Here is a 17,841-nt window from a genome sequence, read left to right on the forward strand (position 1 = left end):
AAATCTGCGGGGCCGTGGAAAGACCAAACGGCAATGTCTGAAATTGGTAGTGACAATCCTGAACAGCGAACCTCAGGTACGCCTGATGAGGAGGATAAATGGGGACATGTAGGTAAGCATCCTTTATGTCGACTGACACCATAAAATCCCCCCCCTCCAGACTGGAGATCACTGCTCGGAGAGCTTCCATCTTGAATTTGAAACTTTTCAAATATAGATTGAGGGATTTTAAGTTCAGAATCGGTCTGACCGAGCCATCCGGCTTCGGGACCACAAACAGGCTTGAATAAAACCCTTCTCCCCGTTGTGACGGGGGTACCTCGACAATGACTCGCTGCTGACACAGCTTTTGTATTGCCGCACACACTACCTCTCTTTCCGGAAGAGAAGCTGGCAAGGCCGATTTTAAAAATCGGTGTGGAGGTACGTCTTGAAACTCCAGTTTGTATCCTTGGGTCACAATTTCCAACACCCAAGGATCCAGGCCCGAGAGAACCCAGACCTGACTGAAGTGCTGAAGACGCGCCCCCACCGGTGCGGACTCCCGCAGGGGAGCCCCAGTGTCATGCGGTGGACTTGGAAGAAGCCGGGGAGGACTTCTGCTCCTGGGAGCCTGCCACAGCCGGCGATCTTTTTCCTTTTCCTTTACCTTTTGCCGCAAGGAAGGATGACCCACGTCCTTTCCGGAATTTCTGCGACCGAAAGGACTGCATCTGGTATTGAGGCGTTTTCTTTTGCTGTGGAGGAACAAAAGGCAGAAAAGAGGACTTACCCGCGGTAGCTGTAGAAACCAGGACCGCGAGGTCTTCACCAAACAAAACTCCACCCTTATAGGGCAGAGCCTCCATAGCCTTCTTAGAATCAGCATCACCATTCCATTGATGAGTCCACAACGCCCTCCTAGCCGAGATTGCCATGGCATTGGCCCTTGATCCCAAGAGGCCAATATCTCTCGCAGTCTCCTTTAGATAGACTGCAGCGTCTCTGATATGACCTAGTGTCAAAAGCACGCTATCCCTATCCAGGGTGTCCATTTCAGATGACAAGGTATCTGCCAACTTTTCAATCGCGTTACTCACCCAAGCCGATGCCACGGCCGGACTGAGCAGCGTCCCCGTCGTGGCATAAATAGATTTCAAGGTAGCTTCCTGCCTACGATCAGCAGGATCCTTAAGGGCCGCCATTTCAGGGGACGGTAGCGCCACCTTCTTAGACAATTGCGCTAGAGCTTTGTCTACCGTGGGTGTTGACTCCCATCTAACCCTATCCTGAGAAGGAAACGGATATGCCATAGCAATTCTCCTGGGAATCTGCCACCTCTTGTCTGGAGTTTCCCAGGCCCTTTCAAAAAAAGCGTTCAGTTCATGAGAGGGAGAAAACGTTACCTCCGGTTTCTTCCCCTTAAACATACAGACCCTTGACTCAGGGACAGCGGGGTCTTCCGTGATATGTAACACGTCTTTTATCGCCAATCATGTATTGAATACCCTTAGCCACCCTAGGATGCAACTTTGCATCATTATAGTCGACACTGGAGTCGGAATCAGTGTCGGTATCAGTGTCTGCTATCTGGGTAAATGGACGTTTTTGGGACCCCGAGGGGGTCTGAGTGTGTTGGCACCACCTCTCCCATGGATTGTCTCCATGCTTGGTTCTGAGACTCCAATTTGTCCAACCTCTTATGCAACAATGTCACACTTTTATTTAAAACACTCCACATCTCAACCCAATCAGCAGTCGGCGGTGCCGACGGAGTCACTCCCTCATTCTGTTCAGCCCCCACGCGAGCCTCCTCCTGGGAAGAGCATTCAGCTTCTGACATGCCGACACACGCGTACCGACACCCCCAAACACACTGGGCTAAAGGGGACAGACCCACAGTAAGGCCTTTCAGAGAGACAGAGAGGGAGTTTGCCAGCTCACACCCAGCGCCCCACCGGTCTGAAGAATTAAACAATGCCCCAGACCTATAAGCGCTGTATTAGAATAATAATAATAATAACCAACACCAAATTTTCGTCCCCCCCCCCCCCTTGTTTTTAACACCCTGTTACTTGTGACAGCAGTGAAGGGCCAGGAGCAGCGTCTCTGCAGCAAGCTGTGGAGAGAAAATGACGCTGGTCAGAGCTGGAGGACGAAGCCCACGCCCCCCACATGGCGCGCTTATGTCCCGCATTTTTTTTTTTTTTTTATATACTGGCGGGGGTCTCCTAACAGTGCCTCCGCACTGTATATACATGACAGTACTTATTTTTGAGGTTTTTATTGCTGCCTAGGGCGCCCCCCCTGCGCCCTGCACCCGTGTAGTGCCTGTGTGTGTGGGAGCAATGGCGCGCTGCGCGGTACTTCAGGAAGACTGAAGTCTTCTGCCGCCTTCTCTGAAGTCTTCTTTGCTTCGACTACTCACCTGTTTTCTTTCTTCAGGCTCTGTGAGGGGGACGAGCAGCTAGGTGACCCAAGTGATTAGACCCTCTGGAGCTAATGGTGTCCAGTAGCCTAAGAAGCAGAGACTTTCAACTCACAGAAGTAGGTCTGCTTCTCTCCCCTCAGTCCCACGATGCAAAGAGCCTGTTGCCAGCAGCGATCCCTGAAAATAAAAAACCTAACAAAAGTCTTTTTAGAGAAACTCAGTAGAGCTCCCCTAGTGTGTGACCAGTCTCCTCTGGGCACAGAATCCAACTGAGGTCTGGAGGAGGGGCATAGAGGGAGGAGCCAGTTCACACCCATTTGAAGTCTTAAAGTGCCCATGTCTCCTGCGGATCCCGTCTATACCCCATGGTCCTTTTGGAGTCCCCAGCATCCTCTAGGACGGAGAAATTACATGCAGTTCTCGTATCATATACACCAGATAAAATATAAAATAAAATTAAATATAAGAAGCAGTAGTCCTCTGGGGCAGACTGCTCGCATGGAGACCCGTTGAACGAATGTCCTAGGTCCTGCGTCAATGGCACCTTTGCCACGCCCCCCAGGGTGAAGCTTTTTATGTGCTTTTTTATAGAATTTTTTTATTATATGTTTTTCATTATTTTTCTTTTTCATTATATATATTTTTTCTTTCATTTCTCTCTTTTAATCTTTTTCAAGGTAAGGAGCATACTAGTAGTGGAGGCGAGTAGGTTTAGGTGGGGACCCCAACATTTCAGTTGAGGGTGGTGTGGGAAAGTTGCCTATTTTATCAGTCCTGGGCCCAACAATTTCTGATGGCAGACCTGCATGTATGTATTACTATGGCTTCCACTCACCACATCCAGCTTGTCCCAGTATTCATAATCAAGTAATTTCCGCTTGGGTCTTTTGGTCTCCTCAGAGGCCTTCTTGTCAGCTGGTGGTTTGCTTCTGCTTTTTTTCTTTTTTCTGTAGTCTTTGTTTCTAATAGGTGGCAGCGTCTGTACAAAAATATATTCAGATTTCTCTAAAGAATATCACAGTCTGACCTTACCACAACTATCTCATTTACCAAGTCTATATCAAAAATGGCTATAAGGGTCGTTAAACACTTTTCGCCAGTGTTTTCACAGGAAAAATGCCATTCTCAAGTTCTCTTTACCATTCCCCTAGTCTACCTAGATCATCAATCATTTGGTTTTGTGTCATCTCACCTAGTTAGCTCCAGTTTTCCCCACCCCTATAGACTTCTATGGAGATGGAAGCTTAATGCAGTTTGCTATGCAAAAGAAAAGCTTTACTTTTCATTGCTGGGTACAACCATCCCAAAATGGCCTTAACCTATAACCAGCAATGAAGACTGCAAAACCATAAAGGCTTTGCTTCATCCTCATTGAGTCAAACTAATGTGTATTGTACGGTGATACTACGCTGAAACCATTAGGCAGCCGGGGAAGAAGCTGCAACCCTCGCAGAGGTATGGGGTTTTCGTAACTCTGGATTTGTAATTCTAATGCTGCCAAAATCTGAATTGCTGTGGTAAGTGTCAATACAAATTATTCATTATTGCTAGGATGCTTCTCCCTATGCATGATTTTCATGTAAGGGGGCATTAAAAAAAATACATACACAAAAACCTGGAAAAACAATGTTAGTGTTCATTTTAGCACCCTGCACCTTCCACAACTCATGCAGTTCCTCTTTTCTGCCTGAGGTGTCACTCTCTGCTGTGGTGCTTCTAGCACAGTCTGGTCTTTATCTCAGCACTGAGATACAGACCAGAGTGTGCTAGAAGCACCACAGCAGAGAGCGACACCCCAGGCAGGAAAGAGAACTGCACGGGTTGTGACAGGTGCAAAACGCTAGAATGAACACTACAAATCTAGAATGTTGTTGTCTTGCTAACCATGACATTGTGGACTAAATAAATCTACAGCAAAAAAGCAGATGAAGACTTGCAGGCAGTAGGGGCAAATATTATTTTCTTTTCTTTCAAATATGCCTAATCAGCATATTTTACATGTACAAAAACATATAGGGTAGAAAACTGTAACTTAAGGATACAAAGGAGATCGCTTTGTCACAATAGTATACTTTCATAGATTTCTGTCTATACATTTTTATTGGTTTAGCATAATACACTAACTCCAGTAAGTTCCCCTGCGCATATTACATAAGGACATGATGAAGATGTAATGAAAGAAAGATAGTGGATTTTTATATGTAACTGGAAAGAATACCCAAACAGCAACATTCACTTTCATTATGACTTATCAGAATAGAAGAAAACACTGGTAACGCTTGCTAGCCACTAATATCAGAAATAGAATACTGTATCAGTAGCTTTTTTCTGAATCACTCATCCCTCTTATTAGCAACAAGTGGCATTAAGGAGACATATATAGTCTTCACGCTGTAGCATTGGAGTTATGAATAAAGTCATTATAAAGTTATTTTTTCTAAACACATTATAAACAACTAATCATTTCACTTGATATTCTACAAATACAAATATGGTTTAATGTGGTAACATCGAGGTCATTTAAACAATGATTCCCAGGGCAATTATTATTATTTTTTTTATAAATTCTTTATTTAATTTTGTTTTAATAATGCAGTCATCACAGGATACATACAGCATTAACATGAAATATCCATTCTGTGATCACACATAAACAATTTCAAAACAATTAGCATCATCAGTACTGTAATGTATTTGTTACAGTGTACCGAGCAGATCTTCGATGTATAGTTTACAAACAGCAACAAATATGACAACTACCTTTAAATGGAGGAAATATAAAACAAGATATGGGATTTAGGGGTCTATTTACTAAGTCTTGGATGGAGATAAAGTCAAATCGCTAACTGTCATTATCGCCTATCCGCTCCTGTCATTTTTCAAACCCAGTCTGTGACATGTAAGTTAGGAGCTGGCTGGTACTTTATCTCCGTGGACTTTATCTCCATCTAAGGCTTAGTAAATAGACCCCTAAGTGTAGGATCCAAGATGGGGAGGAAGAGGGAAAAGGAGGGGGACAGGAAGAAAGATCAGGCAATCAAAAGTACTCAATTGTCTATCAAAAGAGTCGGCTGATGAGAGTATAAATTTTGTAATTTACTAGGTTTGTCACTGTGGCATATAGGTGACGTATGACTGGGTAGATTTAAATTCCATCCAGCTATACCAGGTAGCTACAAAATCTGAGCTTTTTTCCAATGCTGAGTGAAAAATGTCTTCCATGGACATATAAAAGCCGATCCGCTGAAACCAATCCCAGGTTGTGGGTGCAGCCGTGTCTCGCCAGTGCACTGGAACTACTGCTCGTGCCGCATTGTTTAAGTGCTTAGAAACATAGAATTTGACGGCAGATAAGAAACACTTGGCCCATCTAGTCTGCCCCTTTTTTTTTTTATCCTTTATGTAATCTCAACTCTTTTTGAACCTTAATTCTTTGTAAGGATATTCATATGTCTATCCCAAGCATGTTTAAATTGCTCTACAGTCTTAGCCTCTACCACCTCTGATGGGAGACTATTCCACTTATCCACTACCTTTCTGTGAAGTAATTTTTCCTTAAATTTCCCCTGAACCTCCCCCCCTCCAGTCTCAGTGTATGTCCTCGAGTTCTAATATTTCTCTTCCTTTGAAGAATGTTTCCCTCCTGAACTTTGTTAAGACCCTTGATATATTTGAAAGTTTCTATCATGTCCCCCCTTTCTCTTCTCTCCTCCAAACTATACATGTTAAGATCTTTTAGCCTTTCCGGGTACGTTTTGTGATGTAGGCCATGCACCATTATAGTTGCCCTTCTTTGTACACTTTGTACACTCTCTAATGTATTTATATCCTTCTGGAGATATGGTCTGCAGAACCGGACACAGTATTCCAGATGGGGCCGCACCACTGACCTATACAGTGGCATTATCACTTCTTTTTTCCTACTACTGATTCCTCTCCCTATGCAACCAAGCATCTGACTTGCCTTTCTCATTGCTTTGTAGCATTGCTTTCCTGCCTTCAAGTCACTTGAAATAGTGACTCCTAAATCCCTTTCCTCCTCAGTAGTTTCCATTATAGTACCCTTGATACTATATTTAGCCTTTGGGTTTTTTAGACCTAAATGCATGATTTTGCATTTTTTTGCATTAAACTGTAGTTGCCACATTCTTGACCATTTCTCAAGCCTACCTAGGTCATCAATCATTTGTTTTACCCCTCCCGGTGTGTCAACCCTGTTGCATATCTTTGTATCATCTGCAAAAAGGCATACCTTCCCTTCAATACCATCTGCAATGTCACCAACAAAGATATTAAAGAGAACTGGACCAAGTACAGATCTCTGGGGTACTCTACTGGTAACATTTCCCTCCATAGATTGCACTCCATTAACTACAACTGTCTGTTTCCTATCCTGCAACCAGACTCTTATCCATTTAACTGTTTTATAATCCACCCCCACGCTTTCAAGTTTATTTAGCAGTCTGCGATGTGGGACAGTGTCAAATGCCTTACTAAAGTCTAGATATGCTACATCTACAGCTCCCCCTTGATCTATTATTTTCGTCATAGAGTCAAAAAAGTCAATAAGATTTGTTTGGCATGATCTATCACCAGTAAATCCATGCTGTTTTGGATCCTGTAAGTGGTTTGATTTAAGATATTCCACAACTCTTTCTTTTAATAGTTTTTCCATTACTTTCCCCACTACTGATGTAAGGCTTACTGGTCTGTAGTTACTTGCTTCTTCCTTGCTTCCACTTTTGTGCAGTGGAACTACATTTGCTCTTTTCCAGTCCTCTGGAATAGCACCTGTATTTAGTGACTGGTTAAATAATTCTGTTAATGGTGTAACCAGCACATCTTTTAGCTCTTTGAGTATCCTTGGGTGTATCCCATCTGGTCCCATTGATTTATCCACTTTTAGGCCCTCATTCCGAGTTGTTCGCTCGCAAGCTGCTTTTAGCAGCATTGCACACGCTAAGCCGCCGCCTACTGGGAGTGAATCTTAGCTTAGCAAATTTACGAACGAAAGATTCTCAAAATTGCGAATAGAAATTTCTTAGCAGTTTCTGAGTAGCTCGACACTTACTCTGCCACTGCGATCAGATAAAATACCAAACTTCTTAGCAAATTTACTTGACGCAGCCGCAGTGCGAACATTGTGCATGCGCAGTTTGCGGAAAATCGCTGCGATGAAAAAGAACGAGCGAACAACTCGGAATGAGGGCCTTAGTTGTGAAAGTTCTGTTAGGACCTTCTCCTCTGTAAATGTACTTTCATCTACCTTATTTTTATGAATGTCCTTGCAACTTAACTGTGGCCCCATCCCTTCTTCTGTAGTAAATACTGAGCAAAAATAATTATTTAGGTGATCTGCTATTGCCTTGTCACCCTCCACCAAATGCTCACTCTCTGTCTTAAGTCTTATTATTCCTCCATTTGAATTTCTCCTTTCACTTATATACTTTAAAAAGTTTTGCCCCCTTTATCTACTGACTGGGCCATTTTTTCCTCAGCTTCTGCCTTTGCACGTCTGATCACTTTCTTAGCATCCTTCCGTCTGTCAAGATACACCTCTTTGTCGTTATTATTTTGAGTCTGTTTGTATTTCCTAAAAGCCATCTTTTTTGCTTTCACACTAGTTGATACTTCTTTTGTGAACCACACTGGCTTCCTTTTCCTGGTGCTTTTCCTAAACCTTTTGATCAGTTGCACTTAGTATTGCACTTTTCAGTTTTTCCCACCTCTCCTGCACTCCTTCCAAGATCCACCAGTCTGCCAATGAATCACTTAAACATCTCCCCATTTTTGCAAAATCAGCATTTCTAAAATCCAACACCTTTGTTTGTGTGTAACAGGAGTTGGATCCTGTCTTTATACTAAACCATACTGCTTGATGATCACTGGATCCCAGATGCTCACCCACATATATGTCGGATATATTATCACCATTTGTAAGAATTAAATCTAATATTGAATCTTTGCGAGTGGGCTCAGTCACCAATTGCTTGAGAGATGCTCCCTGTAAGGAATGTAGAAATTTGCCACTTGTATCTGAACTTGCAAAAGACCCCTCCCAATTTACATCAGGTAAATTAAAGTCTCCCATGATTATGACTTCTCCCTTTAAAGCCATTTTAGTGATGTCCAACAATAGGTTCCTGCCCAAATCCTGCCCCTGGCCTGGTGGTCTATAGATCACCCCAATGCGAATAACATCCTTCTCCCCGGTTTCTATGGTGACCCAAAGGGCCTCAGTTTTGTCTTCAATATTTTGTATTAAAGTAGCATTTATGCTTTTTTTCACATACATTGCTACCCCTCCTCCTATTCTTCCTATTCTATCTTTCCTAAATAAATTGTATCCTGGTATAGCTATGTCCCAGTCATGATTTTCATTGCACCATGACTCTGTAATTGCCACAAAATCCAGGTTATCCCTTGTCATTATCGCAATTAGCTCTGGAATTTTGTCTCCTAAGCTCCTAGCATTTGCACACATAGCTTTAAGATTTTTGTCTGTGCATTTGTTATTAGTAGCCATGTCCAGAGAGAGAGAGAGCGAGACGGGCAGCACTCCACGGATTCCAGAAAACAGAGCAGCTACACAAGCGTAGTTTCAACGTTTCAGGTGCACTTTATTGTGTATCCTGACGAAAGGTGTCAATAAAGTGCACCTGAAACGTTGAAACTACGCTTGTGTAGCTGTTCTGTTTTCTGGAATCCGTGGAGTGCCGCCCGTCTCGCTCTCTCTCTCTCTCTCTATATATATATATATATATATATATATATATATATATATATATATTTTTTTTTTTTCTACTAATCAGGAATCACACTGTGTCCTTTACACCATGAATACACCTCTCTAAATGTAAAGATATAGTACACCTGACCACAATGAGCAAATGATCAAAGGAGGTAAACACCAGAGAGCATGCAATAATAAACTATGTTTCACTGTGCAACTTCCCCACACATGCAATGCCAATTACAAGCCAATCATTACATCAAAAAACATACATGAGTTTGCATAAGAGAGAGCTGTAGTGAACAGTTTGGGGATGTCTTTTCATAGTGTAAAAAGACAGGTAACATTGGTACAGGTGAGAATTCAGATGGTTTTGGTAAGCTATAGACATAAATTTGAGTAGTTGCAGATGAAGTGGAAAGGTCTAGTAGCGTTCCTATCATAGATTTAAGTTATAAGTATGGGTTACTCAGGCTGGAGTAGTTTGATGTGTAGAGGATCTGGTCTCACATTTGTTTGAAAGATGTCCTTTAGTGGTCCAGATTGTGGATAGATTGTTGTCCTTCTGTTTTCCTTCGATTTAACGTCGGTGTAACGTCTAAATTATTTTTAAACTTGTAGTTATCCTTTGAATAATGTCCTTTGAAGTAATGGCCCACAAGCCTACGGCCTAAGCCGTCCTGATGCTCTTTAAGTAATGGACCAAGCATGTGAATACACTGATTACACCCAAACTCCAATGAACCCTCCCCCAGCAATGACTAGTAATAAAACAGTTTTAACTAAACAAACTAACAAACCAACCAACTGAGATTTATCACAGTCATGCCCTCATGCCTGAGGAGGGACTTTTTATATCTCGCTGTAGGAATGTCAGAGTGAGAGAGCAGCCAGAAATCTGGTCCTTCCGGGACCGAGAAACCCAGGATTCCAACACATGGGAGATACAGGGTAAAATTTATGTAAAAAAGAAGGGCATCTATACCATCTAGTTAAGAGTTTATATTGTGTCTCAGTAACCTCCAGACCATACTTGCCTACCTGACCCTCTCCATGAGGGAGAAAATGCTCTGTTCCTGGACTTTCCTGGTAATGTATGATTGCCATCACCTGTGGTGAAACACCTTTCTTATCAATTAACTAGCTCGCCACAGGTGATGGCAATTATACATTACCAGGAAAGTCCAGGAACAGAGCATTTTCTCCCTCATGGAGAGGGTCAGGTAGGCAAGTATGCTCCAGACTAGAAGAGCACTGTGACATCACTGTGCAGTGTTTTTCCCAATTAATACGAATCCCCCTGTGTAATAGGTAGCGATACCAAGCCTCCAGGAAGGAGGCGCTATCAGGAAAGTGACTCTGCAATAGTAACTGGTAAACCCCTGAGATACCATGCGAAGGATCACTGACCTGATAACACATTCTCTCAAAAAGTGTAAGATCCCTATTAAATCTAGATACTCCTCCCTGGGAAGAAATTAAATGATGCAGTTGGAGAGAAAACCAATAATCCTTTGATGATATCCCGATGTGTGCGCTAATATAGTGTTCATTCTAGCACCCTGCACCTTTCAAACTCCGTGCAGTTCCTCTTTCCTGCCCGGGGTGTCGCTCTCTGCTCTGGTGCTTCTCAGTACACTCTAATCTGTTACTCAGTGCTGTGATACAAACCTGTGTGTGCTAGAAGCACCAGAGCAGAGAGCGACACCCCGGGCAGGAAAGAGGAACTGCACAGGATTTGAAAGGTGCAGGGTGCTAGAATGAACACTATATATCTGCAAAGGGTCTAATTACTACATCCTTAAGCATATGTATCACCCTAAACCCGCTGTCTGCCATCTAGAGGATATCCCTTTCGACAGTCCTGGAGGGAATAGTGGGTTATGAAAAAAGGGTAGGAGAGGGGAATGTTCCGAGGAATTCCCAGTTAGTTTACGCAATTTCCAAGTCGCTAGGGTGGGGCCTACTGTCGGGTGAGTCGATCTTTTAAACTGTAAAGTCCAGGGTATTGTTTGCAAGTTTAAATTTGTGGAGACAGATTCTAAGTTTACCAACAGTTTTTCCTTTAGTCCTGATCTTGACCAGTCTATTATCCTGTGTAAGACCGTGGCCTGATAGTATGAAGATATCATAGGGAGTTGTTGACCCCCCTGCGATTTTCTTCTAAATAAGTGGACGTGCTTAAACCTAGGTTTCCTTCCGCCCCTTACAAAGTGGCTGATTGCTTTATGCACTTCCGATAGGAAGTTGGGGGAAGTTGAAGGGGAATCGTCTGAAAAAGAAAAAGTAGTCTGGGAAGTATATTCATCTTAATTATGTTCATACGCCCTAGCCAAGAGAATTTCTGTGTGTGAGCCAATGCGCTAGTTCCTGTCCCAGTTTACGAAGGAGGGGCGTTGGTTAATACTGTTGTGTGGAGAGAAGAGGGGATCAGTATACCCAAGTATTTAATATGTGTTGGGTGCCAGGTGAATGAAAACAATGTCATGAAAGCCAAGACCAGAGGAGGAGGAAGTGTTATGTTTAGCGCCGTGGATTTTGAGTAGTTTATTTTAAAATGAGATACCTCACCAAAGCGTGAAAACTCATCTAGAAGACTGGGCAGTGAGGTGGTAGGTTTAGTAATAACCGCAAATAAATCATCTGCATACAGTGGCAGGCGATGATTTAAGTCCCCGGCATGCAAGCCAGTAATGTTGGGGTTCCCTCTGATTGCCCTCGCTAAAACTTCCATCGTCAGTACAAAAACCATTAGTGATAGCGGGCAGCCCTGGCGAGTACCGTTCAAAATCGTAATCGGATCGGAGAGAGTCCCATTCACCCTAACCTGAGCCAAGGGAGATTTATACAGAGAGAGGATTTTTTGGAGGAAGATCTCACCTAAGCCCATCCGTCTCATAACCTTTTCCATAAAAACCCAGTCCACTCGGTCAAAGGCCTTTTCCGTCGAGAGAAGCATCAGAGGGATGTTCGCAGTTTGAGCATGAGCTATTAAATCAAATACTTTGATAGTGTTATCTCTAGCTTCTCTCCCCGGTACAAAACCGACCTGATCTGGGTATATAAAGGTATGTTATAGCGGGCCCAAGCGACTAGCCAGGAGTTTCGCGTATCATTTTATGTCCACATTCAGTAAGGATATTGGTCTATAGCTGGACGGTAAAGATGGACCTTTTCCTTCTTTGGGGATAACCGTAATATGGGCGCTAGTGTTTGGGGAGAGAAAGGTGCTGCAGAAGACACTGCATTGCAAGCCTTTAGAAAAAGAGGAAGAAGTTTGTCTTGAAAGGCTTTATAATAAGTTATGGGAAAGCCATCGGGGCCTGGGCTCTTGCCGGCAGGGGCGGACTTGAGCGCAGCGAACAGTTCAAGTTCAGTAAACGGCTCTTCTAGGGCTTGCATTATCTCTGGAGGGAGAGTGGGGAACTCAATATTTCTTAAATAATCTTCTACCGTTTTGTCATGGGTATACCTAGCAGAGTCTGATAACCGCAACGTTAAATTGTACAAGTCTGAGTAAAAGGCCTGAAAAACCTTGGCTATGTCTTTATCAGTGGCGTGGAAAACTCCCGTAGAGTCCTTAAGTTTAGGGATATATGTGAGCGATCTTTGGGCTCTAAGGGCTCTTGCTAATAATTTTGCAGGTTTGTTTCCCCATCTATGGTATTTCAGACGTCGCCAAAAGCTTTCATTCAATAGATTATTGAGAGATGCCCGTGCATTTTGTAGCTCGACTAAAGTGTCAGAGGAAAGAGTGGTCTTGTGTGCGAGTTCTAACGATTTAATCTTAGAGAGCAGTGCTTTCTACTTTCTGCTTCTTAAGATATGTGCCCAGCTGGATACACTTACCTCTGATAACACATTTATGTGCCTCCCAGAGGGTAATCAGGGAAACATCAGGCGTCGTATTAAGAGCGAAAAACTCCTCTATTGCTTTTTCTAATTGGGCCCGACTGTCAGGGTCTCCCAAAAGTTGTTAATTGAAACGCCACTGCCACTGATTAAATAAGATTTTACTTACCGGTAAATCTATTTCTCGTAGTCCGTAGTGGATGCTGGGGACTCCGTAAGGACCATGGGGAATAGACGGGCTCCGCAGGAGACATGGGCACTTTAAGAAAAAAATTTGATTCTGGTGTGCTCTGGCTCCTCCCTCTATGACCCTCCTCCAGACCTCAGTTAGAGAAACTGTGCCCGGAAGAGCTGACAGTACAAGGAAAGGATTTTGGTAATCCAGGGCAAGATACATACCAGCCACACCAATCACACCGTATAACTTGTGATAACCTTACCTAGTTAACAGTATGAACAACAACAGAGCATCAGATCAACTCTGATGCAACTATAATATAACCCTTATTGAAGCAATAACTATTTACAAGCATTGCAGAAGAAGTCCGCACTTGGGACGGGCGCCCAGCATCCACTACGGACTACGAGAAATAGATTTACCGGTAAGTAAAATCTTATTTTCTCTAACGTCCTAGTGGATGCTGGGGACTCCGTAAGGACCATGGGGATTATACCAAAGCTCCCAAACGGGCGGGAGAGTGCGGATGACTCTGCAGCACCGAATGAGCAAACACAAGGTCCTCCTCAGCCAGGGTATCAAACTTGTAGAACTTTGCAAAGGTGTTTGAACCTGACCAAGTAGCCGCTCGGCAAAGCTGTAATGCAGAGACCCCCGGGCAGCCGCCCAAGAAGAGCCCACCTTCCTTGTGGAATGGGCCTTACCTGATTTAGGCAGCGGCAATCCAGCCGCAGAATGAGCCTGCTGAATCGTGTTACAGATCCAGCGAGCAATAGTCTGCTTTGAAGCAGGCGCCCCAAGCTTGTTGGAAGCATACAGGATAAACAAAGATTCTGTTTTCCTGACCCTAGCCGTTCTGGCTACATAAACCTTCAAAGACCTGACCACATCCAGTAACTCGGAATCCTCCAAGTCATTAGTAGCCACAGGCACCACAATAGGTTGGTATATATGAAAGGATGAAACCACTTTTGGCAGAAATTGTGGGCGGGTCCGCGATTCTGCTCTATCCGCATGGAAAACCAGATAAGGGCTTTGATGTGACAAAGCCGCCAAATCTGACACACGCCTAGCCGAAGCCAAGGCTAGTAGCATGACCACCTTCCAGGTGAGATATTTCAATTCCCCCGTCTTGAGTGGTTCAAACCAGTGTGATTTCAGGAAACTCAACACCACGTTAAGATCCCAAGGTGCCACTGGAGGCACAAAAGGGGGCTGAATATGCAGCACTCCCTTTACAAACATCTGAACTTCAGGCAGAGAAGCCAGTTCTTTTTGAAAGAAAATGGATAGGGCCGAAATCTGGACCTTAATGGAAACCAATTTTAGGCCCAAAGTCACTCCCGACTGTAGGAAGTGAAGGAAACAGCCCAGCTGGAATTCCTCCGTAGGGGCATTCCTGGCCTCACACCAAGCAACATATTTTCGCCATACACGGTGATAATGTTGAGCCGCCGCGTCCTTCCTAGCCTTTATCAGCGTAGGAATGACCTCATCCGGAATGCCTTTTTCTGCTAGGATCCGGCGTTCAACCGCCATGCCATCAAACGCAGCCGCGGTAAGTCTTGGTACAGACAGGGCCCTTGTTGCAACAAGTCCTGTCTTAGAGGCAGAGGCCACGGGTCCCCTGCGAGCATTTCTTGCAGATCTGGATACCAAGTCCTTCTTGGCCAATCCGGAACAATGAGTATTGTTCTCACTCCTCTTTTTCTTATGATTCTCAGCACCTTGGGTATGAGAGGGAGAGGAGGAAATACATAGACCGACTGGAACACCCACGGCGTCACCAGTGCGTCCACAGCTATCGCCTGAGGGTCTCTTGACCTGGCGCAATACTTCTGTAGCTTTTTGTTGAGGCGGGATGCCTTCATGTCCACCTGTGACAGCTCCCACCGACTTGCAACCTGCGCGAAGACTTCTTGATAAAGTCCCCATTCTCCCGGGTGGAGGTCGTGCCTGCTGAGGAAGTCTGCTTCCCAGTTGTCCACTCCCGGAATGAACACTGCTGACAGTGCGCTTACGTGATTCTCCGCCCAGCGAAGAATTCTGGTGGCTTCTACCATCGCCACCCTGCTCCTTGTGCCGCCTTGGCGGTTTACATGAGCCACTGCGGTGATGTTGTCTGACTGAATTAGAACCGGGTGGTCGCGAAGTAGGGACTCCGCTTGGCGTAGGGCGTTGTATATGTGTCACACGCCAGAGGCGGCGTTCGCCGCGCTTACCCCTGCGTGCCTGCTGGTCTGTGTTGCGGCCTTCGGTGGGCCACGGGCTCCGGCGTCTGGCTGGCGCGGCTCCCTGCGGTTCTCCAGGGCAGGGGCGCCGCCATGACACCCAGCATCACGTGGGCGGGGGGCAGGTGACGTCATCAGACTGTTCCGCCAATCCAGCGGTGGCGGGAGATTCAAAGTCAGACGCCGGACAGAGCCTCGGTGCCTGAGTATCGTCTTTCCCCTGAAGTGGATGCCAGCATTCTTGTTCCCGGCGAGAATCTCTGAAGCTGTACTCCAGTGTCTCCGGCATTTCCAGGTGCCAGTTCGCTGCACAGGTTCCAGCGTTCCCAGCGGCTGGTGTGTCTTTCTGCGGTCCAGTCACCACTGCTCCTAGGAATCAGCGTGGGCTGTGGGCCCTAATCACCGTTCTCAAGTTCTGCAAATCATCAGCGGCTCAGTCACCGTTCTCAAGTTCTACGAATCACCAGCGTCTTAAACCCCTGCACTTACGTTCTTCAAATCATCAGCGTCACAGTCACCATTCACAAGTTCTACGAATCATCAGCGTCTTAAACCACTGCACTTAAGTTCTTCAAATCACCAGCGTCTTAATTTCCGTTCACAAGTTCTTTAAGTCATCTGTGTCTTTAACCACCGATTACAAGTTCTTCAAATCATCAGTGTCTTTTAAAACATCGCTCACAATTTCTTCAGTCACCAGTATCTTTACCATTGCTCACAAACCCTTCAATGGGCCTGCACATTCCCTCATAAGTTCCCTTTATGCTATATGACTTTGAGTTGTTCTTTTCCTGCAATAAAGCTCTTCAATATTTCACCAAACCTTACTGTCAGAGTCCTGTATGAGGAAATCCTATATCAGGTCACCCCTGTTCCGGCCCAGTTGTGGTTCCTCTTCCCAACCATCGGAAGAATCCCCGAGTTCACAACACCCTCAATCTAGGTCAGTGATAATATGGCCCTTAGTTCCAGGATGTTGATGTGGAGGCAAGTCTCCTGACTTGACCACAGACCTTGGAAATTTCTTCCCTGTGTGACTGCCCCCCACCCTCAGAGCCTTGCATCCGTGGTCACCAGGACCCAGTCCTGAATGCCGAATCTGCGGCCCTCGAGGAGGTGAGCACTCTGCAGCCACCACAGGAGAGACACCCTGGCCCTGGGGGATAGGGTGATTAACCGATGCATCGGAAGATGTGATCCGGATCATTTCTCCAGTAGATCACATTGAAAGGTCCTCGCATGGAACCTGCCGAAGGGAATGGCCTCGTATGATGCCACCATCTTTACCAGGACTCGCGTGCAGTGATGCACCGACACCTGTTTTGGTTTCAATAGGTTTCTGACCAGTGTCATGAGCTCTTGAGCCTTCACAATCGGGAGATAAACCCTCTTCTGGTCTGTGTCCAGAATCATGCCCAGGAAGGGCAGACGAGTCGTAGGAATCAACTGCGACTTCGGAATATTTAGAATCCAGCCGTGTTGTCGTAACACTTCCAGAGAGCGTGCTACGCTGATCAGCAACTGCTCTCTGGACCTCGCCTTTATGAGGAGATCGTCCAAGTATGGGATAATTGTGACCCCTTGCTTCCGCAGGAGTACCATCATTTCTGCCATTACCTTGGTAAATATTCTCAGTGCCGTGGAGAGACCAAACGGCAACGTCTGAAATTGGTAATGACAATCCTGTACCACAAATCTGAGGTACGCCTGATGAGGTGGATAAATGGGGACATGAAGGTATGCATCCTATATGTCCAGAGACACCATAAAATCCCCCCCTTCCAGGCATGCGATGACCGCTCTGAGCGATTCCATCTTGAACTTGAACCTTTTCAGGTATATGTTCAGGGATTTTAAATTCAATATGGGTCTGACCGAACCGTCCAGTTTCGGTACCACAAACATGGTCGAATAATAACCATTTCCTCGTTGAAGGAGGGAAACCTTGACCACCACCTGTTGAAGATACAATTTGTGAATTGCAGCTAACACTATTTCCCTCTCTGAGGGGGAAGCTGGCAGGACCGATTTGAGGTATCGGTGAGGGGGCATCTCTTCGAATTCCAGCTTGTATCCCTGAGACACAATATATATTGCCCAGGGATCCACCTGTGAGTGAACCCACTTGTGGCTGAAATTTCGGAGACGCGCCCCCACCGGGCCTGGCTCCGCCTGTGGAGCCCCAGCGTCATGCGGTGGATTTAGTGGAAGCCGGGGAGGACTTCTGTTCCTGGGAACTAGCTGTGTTGTGCAGCTTCCATCCTCTGCCCCTGCCTCTGGCAAGAAAGGATGCACCTCGGACTTTCTTGCCTTTTTGTGATCGAAAGGACTGCATTTGGTAATACGGTGCTTTCTTAGGCTGTGAGGAAACATATGGCAAAAAATTTGACTTTCCAGCAGTAGCTGTGGAGACTAGGTCCGAGAGACCCTCCCCAAA

General features: G+C 45.1%; 1 protein-coding gene across 1 annotated transcript in view; it reads right to left on the reverse strand.

Annotated features, from left to right (window-relative positions):
- The window catches only part of RPAP3 (RNA polymerase II associated protein 3), a 255,507-nt gene that overhangs the window by 161,410 nt on the left and 76,256 nt on the right, over positions 1–17,841 (reverse strand). Inside the window, exon 3 of the mRNA XM_063927361.1 lies at positions 3,246–3,389. Within this exon, the coding sequence (XP_063783431.1) occupies positions 3,246–3,389 (144 nt within the window). The remainder of the gene's footprint in view (positions 1–3,245; positions 3,390–17,841) is intronic.

This window comes from Pseudophryne corroboree, chromosome 6, assembly GCF_028390025.1.
Source record: "Pseudophryne corroboree isolate aPseCor3 chromosome 6, aPseCor3.hap2, whole genome shotgun sequence".
NCBI lineage: Eukaryota > Metazoa > Chordata > Amphibia > Anura > Myobatrachidae > Pseudophryne > Pseudophryne corroboree.